This window comes from Agelaius phoeniceus, chromosome 15 (genome assembly GCF_051311805.1).
Source record: "Agelaius phoeniceus isolate bAgePho1 chromosome 15, bAgePho1.hap1, whole genome shotgun sequence".
NCBI classification, from domain to species: Eukaryota; Metazoa; Chordata; class Aves; order Passeriformes; family Icteridae; genus Agelaius; species Agelaius phoeniceus.
In genome coordinates, this window is record NC_135279.1 from 3986691 (window position 1) to 4000389 (window position 13699).

Consider the following 13699-nt stretch of genomic DNA (forward strand, 5'->3'; position numbering starts at 1 on the left):
AGCTGGGGGTGCTGCAGAGGCTGGGTTGGGCAGATTAGGTGCAGTGCCCTAGTGGGATGGGGAAAAGAGGGGTAATAGTTGTCTAAACACAGCCAGCTAGCACAGGACAGAGTCTTTAGGGATCATACATCATTAGTTCTGCTGTTTGATTCTAACTTTTCCAATCAGACTTTCCAGTTGCTGGGCTTTTTCTTGCCTTGCTGTATCTGCCTCTCGTGCCATCCTGTAAGCTGTCAAAATTAATTATCATTAAGAAGAAATGCCAGGATTTATACTGCATATAGCATTAAAATTGCTTATAGTGTCACCCTGCATTATGCAGAAGCACTGACTATATTCCTGCTTATTAACTAAACCACTGGGGTCTGAAATTTTTCTTCCAGTTCATTTCTTCTGCAGTTTTAAGTTTTGTTACAATAGAGGAGAAGCAGTCCTTTTCCTTGAAGTTGAGTTTATTCCTACATCGAGTTGTTACACTTCTCCTATTTGTGGCCAAACGGCTCTGGGCTGGGCTGTGGCTCCGAGCCCCAGCGGCAGCAGGACAGTGCCACCGCGTGGCCCTGTGCTGAGGGGACTGCAGGATGTCACAGCACAGCCCTGCCTCCAAGGGGGAGCTACAATCAACTTACATCTTGGAAAGAAGCAATAAAATCCACTTATCTTTTTCTTTTATTGGAAGACTTAATGGCAGCGTAGAACTTCTAACATTTTCATTAAACCAGTCCAAATTTGCTTTAAACCCAACCTGACAGTTAACAGGACAAGGGGAGAGCTCATCCCAGTAGTTTTAACCTTTTCTTTTTGTTTCCTTTCCCCTCTCTCCTGGCAGTATTGCCGAATGCTGTAGCACTCCATACTCACTGCTGGGATTGGTTTTCACGGTCTCTTTTGTTGCTCTGGGAGTTCTGACTCTCTGCAAGTTTTACCTGCAGGGTTACCGAGCGTTCATGAACGATCCTGCTATGAACAGGTGAGTGCCTCCTTGTGCCTAGGGTCTGAAAGGAAACAGAAAGGGGATTTATATACAAATCAAGGGCTGGCATTGCAGTTTTTTGACTCTTGACCTTTTGACAGGGTTTTTGTATGTCAGTGTGTATGCATTGAAAAGATTTGAGGTGAAAATACTTGTCATAGACTTCTTGGGAAGATGGTTCATTTCTGCACAAATTCAGGGCTGTTACTTGGGATTTACAATCACTTGTATTTTCATGAGTCACTGAAAAACTTTCACATGCTTGCATAATATAAACACTTTGTATTTTCATTTCCTCATGTCCCCTCTAATCATGTATGAAACATTACTAATCTGTGAGATTTAAAGCACAGCATTGTATGGATTGCTTGTAAATTGTTATGGGAAATAGCCAAAATGCTTTTTCTCAGGCTTGTCTCAACTTGTCTAATGTGAAATTGGGATCCTGACACTGCCTTTCCTGTTACTCCAGCCCATAACTCTCTGTAGACATTTGAGACCATTTGCAAAGGAATGTTTTAGATTTTGGTTTCCAAGATGTAGAAGCAAAAGGGTATAAACTGGGGCTGCATAAGAGTAATCTATATAAAAACATCTTTTGGTGAAGTGTGTACTTTATTGCATCAAATAGTTGTGGTGATCCTCAGAGGAATTAAAGTCACTCTGAGGTTCCAAGACAGAAAGGAGTGGATAGGTTTAGGTACAGGAGGAATAAACTGAAAAATGGCAAAATTGGTAATTTGCCTAAACTGGGTCCTTAAAATGCTTTGTGCTGGGTGGTGTCTGAGCTGGATGTAGCCCAAATGCTGCTTGTCAGGAGCAAAATCTGCTGGTTCATAAGCCCAGCACTTCAGCATTTCTGAAAACATCCCTCCCTGGTTCAGGCCTTCCAAGGGCCACCAGTGGAACCTAAAACCAGTGACATATGAAAGGTTGTGACAGAAACAGGCAGTTTATTTCCTGGTGTTTCTAGATGTACTTTTGAACCAGCATTGACACTGAGATGTGATTGTTTGGTTTTTGACTGTGTTGATCTGCAGGGGGATGACTGAAGGAGTCACACTCCTGATCCTGGCTGTGCAGACAGGTTTGATTGAGCTCCAAGTTGTGCATCGGGCGTTCCTGCTCAGTATTATTCTTTTCATTGTGGTGGCATCCATCCTTCAGTCCATGCTGGAAATTGCTGATCCCATTGTCTTGGCACTGGGAGCCTCAAGGGACAAGTAAGAGACTGGTTTGCTAAACTGAGAGTTACTCAATGTTCTTTTAGGAGGTGATAAACTAGTAATTGATGGCTTTTAGTACTTGTAAAGTTGCCTTGTTTTTTTTTTCTGTGTGCAGATTTCTTTTCTAGTCCAAGTTCTCTAGTTTTGTGGTTCCAGTTAAGCAAATCCAGGACTGTGCTCTCCCCACCCACACTCTATTGTGTGGATTTGCAGAATGGTTTTTCTTAACCTCCTCTGCAGTTGGGTGAGTTTCCCTCTAAAGCAGTGATCTCACACAGCTACTGAGAGTGGGAAGTTTCTAGGAGTGACCTTGTGTTAGATATTGTAAAACCTGTTTTTTTGTGATCCCAAAATGATATGGTTTACTGGCACAAAATAAGAGGTGTAAGGTTTGCCTTAGTGTCCCACATGTTTGGATTGTGTGGGATTGTTCAGTTTCATTTGTGTTTTGCAGAGCTGTATTGCTGCTATGTGGAGTTCTCATATTAATCTGTTCTGTTCTTTGCCAATTGCATTTGTCTTTTCCCTTTGTGTAACCTGTGAGTGAAGAAATGAACAGAGGAGGTTTGTTTATGTGTAGAGTTTGTTTAGCTTAGAGATGTTCTGTGTGCAGCAAGTTGACTTCCAGGATAGAAACAGAGGGAAAGGGAGTAGAGCCAGGATAGGAGCATCTGCCCAGCTTAAACAAGCAGACTGTGGGGATATTGAGTTTTAACTCCTCTGCCAAATCTCCCAGGGAGTTCTAAATCAGCAAGAAACAGGATAAATTCCACTTCAGCTCTCTCTTCCTCCCTCACCCACAGACAAAAAACTGCAGACCTCAAAGTCACTCTGATGTTCCTTCAGACTGTATTGAATTAATCAGTTTGTGCTGCTGTCCTGTGCCCCAAAATGGTTTGACTTTTTCTGTACCTCATCTCCAGAGCTAAGTGAGGTTAAAATACAACCTGAGGAACAAGTAGAGGTAGAATAGTAAATTACTGGAGATATTCTGAAAGCCTTCACAAATGGGTGGCTGTAAAAAGATTGATGGTGTGTTTAGGCTGGGGAGAAGATTAGGAAGAAGTAGGTGATAGGAGCAAAATAAGGACTAGCAGAGATAAATGCTCAAGTCCTGCTACATTTTTTCTTTAGTGATCTCTGAATTGGGGAATATACTTCTAAAGGCAGCAGGGTTAAATCTGGTGATGAAAGGAAGTAGCTTTGCCCCACACATATTAGCAAAAACATGAAGAATAGATGCAAGAATTACTTAATTTGGAGACCTCTTGTTTGTTTAGAGAAGTGTCCAAACAGTTACACATTTAATAATTTATTTTAATGGACTTCCATCTGTAATGTTCAGTATCTCAAGTACTTATTTTGCCCATAATTTTTGTCTTTCTATTGAAAACAGCAAAGGTCAGATGTGAGAGAACTTTCCACAGTTGTAGGCATGTGTGCAAGCTGGGGGTGAGACTGTGCCCAAGTAAAATAGGAACTCCTTTCAACCAGCTAAAGCCTTGAGCAATTAATCTAACGTGCCTACATCCAGCAGTCATTCTATTCTTATTCTGACACTCAAATCTGACTGGAAAAATAAAAACCTATTGTGTTGTTTTGCAGGAGTCTGTGGAAGCACTTCCGAGCAGTCAGCCTCTGTCTGTTCTTACTCGTGTTCCCCGCGTACATGGCCTACATGATTTGTCAGTTTTTCCACATGGATTTCTGGCTGTTGATCATTATCTCCAGCAGTATTCTAACCTCTCTTCAGGTAAGAAATCAGCCCTGTGAAGCCCTGCATTAACTGTGATCCTGTTATTCTAAGGGGGAAAATACATTATAAGAAGAGAACAGGGATGAGAGAAGGGCAGACTTACAAGGGGTGATAAAAAAATCTCTTTCTGTGTCCTGTATCTGAGGCTGAGGATCTCCTGGGTGGGCTGAAAACAGAGGTGAATGGAAGTCTACTTCAAATTGTAAAGCCAAAAGGCTTTTGAGGGTGTGTAACCATCATAGTAAAAAGGTTTTTTCCCAGAGTACTCATCTATGTGTCATTACTTAGCTATAACTCTTTGAAATCAATTTGATGTTTTAAAACACAGTAGTGTAACAGAGGAAATGTTTCATGCTATAAGTATTTGTTATTACTTGGGCTTTTTATTATTATTTTTTTTTTAATTGCCCCTTAAAATGCTCAGTGCTCTTGTTTAATCAACTCAGCTGTATTCTGGACTCAGGAAGGTGACGAAGGGGAGGTACTTGGGAACAAGCTTAAATGCTTTGCAAGAAAGAGCAACTTTCATTTGCCTTGAAGTTCAGCAACAATTCCACTATTTTGAGCTTGCCCTCCGTCCAGCTTGGGAGCGTTGTGTGGACAGAGCTTGGTGGCCAGCACTGTTCAGAAAGCTGAGCTCATGGTCTTGCACTGTGTTACAGGTGCTTGGGACCCTCTTCATTTATGTTCTGTTCATGGTGGAGGAATTCAGGAAGGAGCCAGTGGAGAACATGGACGATGTGATCTACTACGTGAACGGCACCTACCGGCTGCTGGAGTTCCTGGTGGCTCTGTGTGTGGTGGCCTATGGAGTCTCAGAAACCATCTTTGGAGAGTGGACTGTCATGGGCTCCGTCATCATCTTCATCCACTCCTACTACAACGTGTGGCTGCGGGCCCAGCTGGGCTGGAAGAGTTTCCTTCTTCGCAGGGATGCTGTGAATAAGATAAAATCTCTGCCCGTGGCCACGAAGGAGCAGCTGGAGCAGCACAATGACATCTGTGCCATCTGCTACCAGGTAGGAATGGGAGTGTCAAAGGATTGGCTCGAGTGGAAATACCCCCAGACTAAGTTCAGTCTTCAGCTAATAAAATAAGTGCCTTGAATTATGTGTAGTGAATAATACTGAACTCAGTAAGTTACTGGAATCACCCAGTTTTCTGCTTTGTGCAAATTGATTTGGAGTGCTGTCACCAAGATAATTCTTAGGAATGAAGAGCTTGGATGTGCTTAAACTGCCTTTTTTTTTTCTCCAGTTACACAGCAGACTCTGTCCCTAAGCTGCTTTGACACCTCTCATGTTTGGGCTGAGCTGGTTTCAGTAGTAGCAGCAAATGTTCCCTTTCTTTGTAACTGGAGGATTTTGTTAGTGAAAGACAAAGTGTTCTTGGTAGCTGATTTGTTACTATTCTGTAGAAGCAGCTCAGTCTCTACAGACATTGCTGCTTCATGTGCAGTGTCAGTAGTTGCAGCAGAAACCTAATTATCAAAAGGTTAAGGGTCTTGCTAACATAAGCCAGCAGATGTAAGGACCTTAGACATTAATGCTGAAAGTAATATCTTTACCACACTTCCAGCTCCAAAGTCTCTTACTCTTGAATAGAAATTGTAGTTATGTGTGACAGTGAAAGGATCACCCTAACATTAGTAGTGTGCAGTTAAGAGTGGATTTGGATTGGCTCCAAACTTGATAGAAATTCTTTAAAGAGTAAAACTGCCAGATTGAATGACAGTGTTCAAAACACCAGACTAGTATTATGTGGGTCTCAGCTGGCAGAGTTCATGATGTCACTTCATTTGTGGTGTTGTTACATGTTGTATCTGTCGTTGGGCTGTTTTGAGTTGCATGATTGTTTCTTGAGCCAACCAGTCCTGTTATTCTCATCCTGAAAAGGTCCTGTTTAATAATACCTTGCAAACCAAGGGGTTTTGCCTCATTTTTAATGCCTGTGATAAAGAAAGCAAGGCCTGGCCTGTATTTGAACTGTGTGTGTATCAGAGAATCATTAAGGTTGGAAAAGACTCCAAGATCAAGTCCAGCCTGTGGCTGATCCCCATGGCACTGTGTGCCATGTCCAGGCCTTCCTTGGACCCCTCCAGGGACAGTGACTCCACCACCTCCTCTCCAATGCCTGACAGCCTTTTCTGTGAAGAAATTCTTGCTGATGCCCAGAACAAACCTCCCTGCCACAGCTTGAGGCCATTTCCTCTTGTCCTGTTGCTTGATCACTGAGAGAAGAGACTCAGCCCACCTGGCTGTCCCCTCCTGTCAGGGAGCTGTGCAGAGCCAGAAGGTCCCCCCTGAGCCTCCTTTTTTCAGCCCTCCCAGCTCCCTCAGCTGCTCCTCATATGAAGCATTATGGGTGTGAAGGAAGGAACATTCCCTTTCTTGTCTGTGGACTGCTTCTGTCTCTTCCATACCTGGTGAACCCATTAGATGTGTGAGGTGAGAGGAGAGGAATGGGATTACAAATAATAATATATTTCTTTTTTTTTTTCCCTCTTTTTTTGTGTTTCTCTTTCAGGATATGAAAACTGCTGTAATCACTCCATGTAGCCATTTTTTTCATGCGGGTTGTCTTAAGAAATGGCTGTATGTGCAAGAAACCTGCCCTCTGTGCCACTGCCAACTGAAGAGCCCTTCACAGCTCCCAGGACTGGGACCAGAGCCAGTGCAGCAGCCAAATCCTAGTGCAGAGCAAAACACCAGGCCTGGAGATGCAGCTGAGCCCGGTGCTGAATGTGACCAGAGGCCAAGCGTGAAGGACAGCCCGAGCAGGGGCCACGATGGACACGAGAGCCCCGAGGCCTCTGCCCACGCAGGGGGGCCTCAGAGCATGGACAGTGACAGCAGCCCCTGTGAGGCCAGCCAGGGAGCAGCCTGTGCTGCAGAACTCATTGCAGCCCCACAGGGGGGCTCTGCTCGAGATCTGAGAGTTTGTGTCCAGCTCTGAGGCTACAGAGGATGACGTGGGAACAAACACATTGCAGAGATCCACGTTTGACTCAGAAGAAAACCAATCCTTGCACAGCTGTGAAAGAAGTGTAGCTATTAATGCTGGTCAAAATGTAATCTCCCATGCTGATTTTTATGGGCTGCTTGGTAGTGGTAACTCCAGTGAGATGTAGTAGAAATGACTCCAGAAGCTCTCTGAACTGTGGGCATAGGAAGGATGTCTGGGAATAAGTAGCAGTACTTGAGTGTTTTCAAGATGTAGCTGAGGGGTGAGAGGAGCGAGGGGGCTGTGAGACGTTGTGGCCAGAGGGACAGGAGGCTGCCTTGGTTGTGGTCAGGGAGAGGAGTTGCACAGAGCCATGTCCCAGCTCCTGAGGGGCGTTGGGGGCCCGTCTCTGGCAGATGGGCTGCTCTGGTTGCTGACATTTTTTACGGCACGTAAGCAAAAATCAAAGATGTAACAGCAGTGATTGTACCAGGAGGTGGAAGCACTCTTAATACGTCGTGTGTATGCTTTGGGTGTTCTTGGGGCAGTTGCATTTGAATTTATGTAATCTATAGTGACTCTTGACTTTTATGACAGAGTCGTCAATATTTTGATGTATATGAAACTTTTGCTCATAATGGGCACAGTGTGGGCTGCATGAAGTAAACTAAAGCTCTCATGAACACTTTGCCTCTGCAGGAGGAAAGTGGGATGAGCTTTAGGGCACGGATAGAGGCCTTGCAGGACTGTGCTGTGTAATGTTAACCCTTGCAGCTGAATTAAAACAGTATTAAACTCTGGCGATATTTGCACTTTGGGAATGAGTACATTATTGTGTATGATCAGACTCCGCAAATGCCACTTTTAAAAGCTGTTAATAGGTTTGCACCTTTTTTTCTTTGACAAGGACATGTCCATACTTAAATTTTTACATTCATCATGGCTTCAAGTAGAACAAGGGACTGGGGTGGGGAAATAGGAGGGAGTAGGGGGCAGGCAATTTTTTTATGTGAATTTTGATATGAAGAGAAATTAGTCACTTATTTATACGATAGGCTTGACTCAAGTGTTTTTCAAAGTCGGTATTCCTAATGTGAAATGTGATACTATTTTATTTTTAGTAGTAAATTTGGATGTAGACTGACAGACATAGCTGAATGTCTTAATAAATTACATTTGAAGATTTTTACACCTGGTTATGTGATTCTTGTGCTGAAACTCCACAAGTACATGTTGAGAGACTCAAGTAATAGCCCTCTGTTCCCCCTGATGAGTGAAACTCCCTATGCCTGTGTTCTCCCCCATTTCCATTTCAGTGCTCTGTGTCCTGGTGTGGTACCTCTCGCTCTCCTCTGTTCTTGTCAGCAGATCTTGGCCAATGCAGAACTCTTGGCAAATGCACGTTTGCTCCTGGAGGCTGTACCTGCTGCTACTGAGCCCCAAACAAATCCCAAATCTATTTCTTCCCCCTGACAGGATGGGAACATCAGTTACACCATCTTCTGATTCTGTATCTCAATTTTGTTTTCTTGTCTATTAATCAGAAATTATAATAATAGTAATTATCATGTCCTTTCACTGATCATCCCAAAACTTTTATTAGCAGCTTGGTGTGTTTGGGGAGGGGGAAGAAAAATTGAGAATATTTTCTTGAACTCTTCTCTCCTGTCAGTCCATGGTCTGGGTCCTGCTCTTCCATGCATGCATTTCTGTGGAATTGAATCTTTCTCAAAAGGATGTTTTGTCCATGCCCAAGCTTTCCATCTACATAATTTAGACTGTTTCCATTCTTGCCACACTTTAAAAGTCTGTGGAGTCAGGAAATGGGGATTTTCAGGGCAGAGCTGTTACAGTATTCTCCTTAGTATGGTGGGAAAAAGGCTTTCCCTTAATTCACAGGATGTGTTTGAAGGATACTCTCCTGAACTCTGCTTGCTGTTCCTGGATGTGGAAAAATAATTGAGTAATGGGAAACTTGGGATGGCATCCCCTCAGTTCCATGGTAAGGAGCAAATGTTACCCACGTGGGAAGAGGGGAAGAGCCAGGCTTGGTCAGCCTTGGGGAGGGAGGCTGGAGGGCTCTGTGGGACACACAGGTGAGCCCAGGGAAGGGAGGGAGAGGAACTCACCTGTGGGATCATCTGGGGGCAGCAGGGCAGGAAGGAACCACGGGGTCCATTCCCATCCCACACTGTCACATCATTTTCATAAATGCAGGAAGCGGCATGGAAAAGGTAACAACCCCCTGAGGTTTGCTTTCCCTGCTGATGCCAAGGAGCCTTTTGGCCATGGACCTTTTAATTTATAACCTGAATTATTCATAGCTAATTGGTAATGGCAGAGCTGCAGGAAAGGACTGTGGATTTCCAGCAATGTGGGTGAGTGCACCTGGAGGCTCCCTGGGAATCGAGGCCAGCAGCAGCAGGTTCCACAAACACCTGCCTGCCAGGATTACAGGATGGAAACGTGGATGTGGCCCTGGAGGGGAGCCTGGCAGAGCAGGAAGGTTTGTGATCTTTCAGGAAAAATGATGCTGCAGGATTCCCACTGGAGGGACCCAAAGGTGACTGCTCTGTGCTGGGGAAGGTGCTGCAAGACGCGGAGGCTCAGGGAGCCCTGCACCCTGCAAAGAGGGGCATGGAAACAACTCTGTGCACTTCCTGCTGAAAAAATGGTACTTAAAGAGGCAAGGGAGAGGAAGGGGAGCAGAGAGAGGTTTACAGAGTTCACAGGAACAGAGCTTGAAAGGTGAGTTACCTCCATGAGGTGCCAACACTTTTTTAAAAAGAGCTGTAAGAGCAAAGTGAGGTGGAGCATGTCCAGTGCTGCACGGTGGATGAGGCACAGCAAACTGGTTGGTAAAAGCTGAACTGGAAAATTTAAAGGAAGTGGTGAGTGTGTTCATTTTCTTTGCTTCATTTTTGGTTTTTGGCAACTCAGAAATGCTGGCAGGATACCATTTTCTAAAAACTAGGGACAGCTAGCTCTAGGAGAAACTTAAAAATATGCCTGCAAAGAATGGGGGTGGGTGGGAAATAAATACTGATAAGCCAAGCAGGCCATATCTTGCAGGTCAGGAAGTTCAGGGATGAAGTGAGAACTGCCAAAACTGAGGCCAGCTTAGATCTTGCAGGAGAAATAAACTTGAAGAGGAGGAAAAAAAGGAAGGCTGCTCTGGAGGAATGAAATGAACCGTCTGTCCCAGTGCTCTGTAGAGCATCTGGGTGAACACTCCTGACCTCTGTGCTCTGTCTGGTGCAGAACTCCCTCTTGGACACTGCTTTGAGTTGATTTTCTATTTCTCTGCAGCTGTGCATGAGTAAATGGGAAAAAAATGCTTTTGGAGTGTTTATGGTCAGGGTGTAACTGTAGGCTGAGGCTTGAAATGGTTTTCATGTGGACTCATGATGGTGGTGTGATTGATGAACATTTGGACTCAAAAAGATGCTTCCAGCTAGGTGATATAATGGGAACAGTTGGGGATTTTATGGCTGGTTGGTTTTTTGTTGGAAATAGGAGTGCTGATCACATGGTGTGGTGGTGTGTGTCTAGTCAGTCCTATCAACTGTCCCAGCCCTGGGCTCAGGGAAATAAATGGATTTACACAAGGTGGGATGGCTCCATGAGGAGAGAAACAAGTCTGTGGTGAGGGTTTGATTTGAAAGCCTCTCTTTGAGCTGCATTGCTCTCAGCTCCTTGGGTTTTTGGCAGTTTTGCAGCAGAGGAATCTATTTCCTTCCTTGTTCCTAGTGAAACACTTCATTTATGCCAAGGCTGAGAGTTCTTGAAATGCACAAGGTTTTTCACCACGGGAAAATCTCTTCTTTTGGAGTCTCCTTTTTCCTGATTAAATTAAATTTCTAAGTTGCCTCAATCCTTTTCTAATATAGACGAAAATAATTGGGCTTAAACTGTCTGAATGTTTGAGAACAGACTTGTACATTTTTCCTAACTGGCAGGGACAGGCATGGAGTTTGAATTCAATTGGTATAAAATTCGGATTTTCTCTGGCAAATAAAATACAAATACAAGAATAATGATATCAGTGTGTAAGCTCCACACACACTCAGTGTGTGTCCCCCACACACACTTTTGGGGAGAACTGGCCGTTTGAAGCATTTTCTGGTTTTGGGAAACATTCAGAACGATAGGAACCAATTGGGGTGGATCTGATGTCACTGGATTTTGTTTGGGTCAGGGCAGGAGGCCTCCCAGGCTTGGAGCCAGCAGGATGGTGCAGAGTGCAGGGCTGGAAGGACTCAAGAAGGAACAGTCCATGGCCCTCTGCAGGTCTGTGCTGCTCCCAGGAGGGCTGGGGAGGTGGCCAGAGATTGGTGCTGCCTTTTCTCCTCCTGCATGTTAAATTTGTATGAAGAGACCTTTAATTTTTCAGCTTTTCCTTCTCTGCAGTGCCTGGAGCTGTTGTCCCTGATTGATCATTCTAAGCCTTGCCTGCGATGTCGCCCCACAAAAACATTTGTGGGAAAGATTGACAAATACATTTCCCCACTAATCTCTTTGGCTTTGCTGGCATGAAGTTGTCAGTAAATGCAACCTCAAACTCCATTTTTCTCAGTGTTACAATGCTGAGTGTGGCAGTATTGCTGGTCCCCATTTTTGTGACATGCATGTTCAGCCACATTGAAGATCACAGCTCACAGCCCCACACCCCAAAGATGCCACTTTTCTTTTTGACAACGCCTGTTTCTGTTAATTTTGGCTATTTTGACTCCCTGGATCCTGCTGGACACCCAGGTGTGGTGGCTCCTCTCCTTGGGGCAGCCCTGCTGTGCCTGGGAATGCTGAGTGCCAGTGGGGAGAGCCTGGCCAGGGAAATTCCATCCCTTTTCATAAGGGAAGCTGTAATCCAGCTGATAAACCACACAGCAAATGCATTCTGTGGCTCTAAGGTATTGGTTATTCTCTCAAAAAAAACCCACTTTTAGGGAAAAAGCTTGTCTGCTAGACTTGGTGAGCTCTGTACAACCTCCCCAGAAGCCCAAAGGTTGTTTTCCAGAGGGTTTTTCCTTCTCCTTTTCCCTGGCAGAGAAGAGGAGGATGAAGATGACAGAGTCAAGAGGAAAAGGGAGGTTGGGAAGGGGAGAAGCAGGGGCTGGGTGCTGGCAGCTCATTAAACAACACTCAGAGAACTTCTGACACACAAACCTAAGGGAGACCATCCTGGTTAAAGAGAGAAGGCATAGTAAAAAAAATAATTTAAATACATAACCAACCCAAATTAAAAAAAAAAAAAAAGAAAAGAAAAAAAAAGATTTCTTTGTGTTACAAGTAATTAGACACAAATTTCCCCAGTAGTTGCCATTTCCTGGAGGCTTACAATCCACATCCTTAAATAAATCTGGTAGCTCAAACACTCTCAGCTAACAGCACAGCCAAAGACCAGGCGAGCTGCAGAATTTTGCAGCAACAGATGTGAAAAGCCCAGGTCTGCAATGTGGATAAATTACTTCATTCCTAGGAATTTTAAAATGTAAAAACTGACTTAATTGGATTAAAATAATCAATTGAATAGGTATCTGGTATTTATAAATGGAATTATATATAGTTTCTTAATTGACCATAGTCTGAGTTTTCTTTAAATTGATTGTTCCCTTCTAGCTTGGGGAAAAAATGCCAGCTGGAATGCAGAGAGATTAAGTTTTATTTATTTTCCTTGCTAAGAGCCACATTGTGCAATTTAAAAGGAAATGTCCTTGAAAGATGGGTTCCTTTGTAAACTGTTTCAGCCCTTGTTTGTTTTCAGATGGAAATTAATTTCTCAAAAGTCCTCTGTGTTAGAAAGTACGTGTTGATAAGTAAAGAAAAATGAAAAATTGTAACCTGCTAAAATACATCTTGTTTTTGAGATAAAAATCTTTGCATGGCTGTGGCTGAGTTTGGGGTACAGCTGATCTGGTCAAAGGCTGGTAATGATCTCCACCAGCACAGGTGGAAGGAAACAATCTGTGGGGGAGAACCTCAGCCACAATGGTGGAGTATTGCTAGAATTCCTCATCCTGCTTTGATGTGCTACAATATTGATTTTAAGCGAGTGTGTCAGCTCCTGGTTGGGCTGGGGGGCTCTGGGCTGTGCCTTCCCCGTGCCCAGCTCTCTCACACGGCAGGGAGGGTGCGCTGATGCTGTCAGAGACATTTTCACCAAAACTGGGCCTGTTCTCAGCAGGAAACACAAGGTTCATTCTCCTGGGCTTTATCAGGTGCCCTGATGGGTCTGGGGTTGTTCCCTCTGCTTTTGGACCCAGGTGTGCTCCACACCCAGCTGTGCTCTGGGGCATCGGGCGCTGCTGGCCGAGCACCTCCGGCTCCTCTGATGTTCTCTCACTCTGTGGGATCAAACTTTTCCCCGGGCATCCCTTCTGAGGCGGCGGCTCTGCAACTCCTGCCCTGCAGATGTTTGCAGCAACATCTGGATGGAGGCACGGCCCGTGCAGCGGAGCTCTCGCTTTCCTGCGAGCCCGGGGTCGCTTCCCGGAGGGCTGGATCCGGTCTGCGGTGCCAGAGGTGAGCGGGAGGAGGCCGAGGGAGGCGGATGGGAGCCGGTGCCGGCGGCTGCCGCGGCGGGGCAGTGCGGGACCGGCCCCGGCAGCGGCTCCGGATTCAAACGGGGCCGGGAGCTGCGCAGGGGGAAGAACAGAATATTGCTATGGCTATTGCCATTGTAGCTACTACTGCTATAACTATCATTACTATTATTTCTATTATTGTTATTATTAGTTCTATTATTTTTATTCTATTATTGTTATTATCATTTCTATTATTGTTAGTCTATTATTGTTATTA

The 13699-nt window shown here is 44.6% G+C and overlaps 1 protein-coding gene across 3 annotated transcripts in view; it reads left to right on the plus strand.

Annotated features, from left to right (window-relative positions):
- RNF145 (ring finger protein 145) overlaps nt 1-8087 on the plus strand; it is a 44744-nt gene extending 36657 nt beyond the window's left edge. For all 3 annotated transcript variants that reach the window (XM_054642937.2, XM_054642938.2, XM_054642939.2), the window contains exons 7-11: nt 830-970; nt 2014-2196; nt 3805-3952; nt 4618-4974; nt 6482-8087. In XM_054642937.2, coding sequence (XP_054498912.2) covers nt 830-970; nt 2014-2196; nt 3805-3952; nt 4618-4974; nt 6482-6910 — 1258 coding nt within the window. In that variant the 3' untranslated portion in view covers nt 6911-8087. The remainder of the gene's footprint in view (nt 1-829; nt 971-2013; nt 2197-3804; nt 3953-4617; nt 4975-6481) is intronic.
- Nucleotides 8088-13699: the final 5612 nt, after the last annotated feature.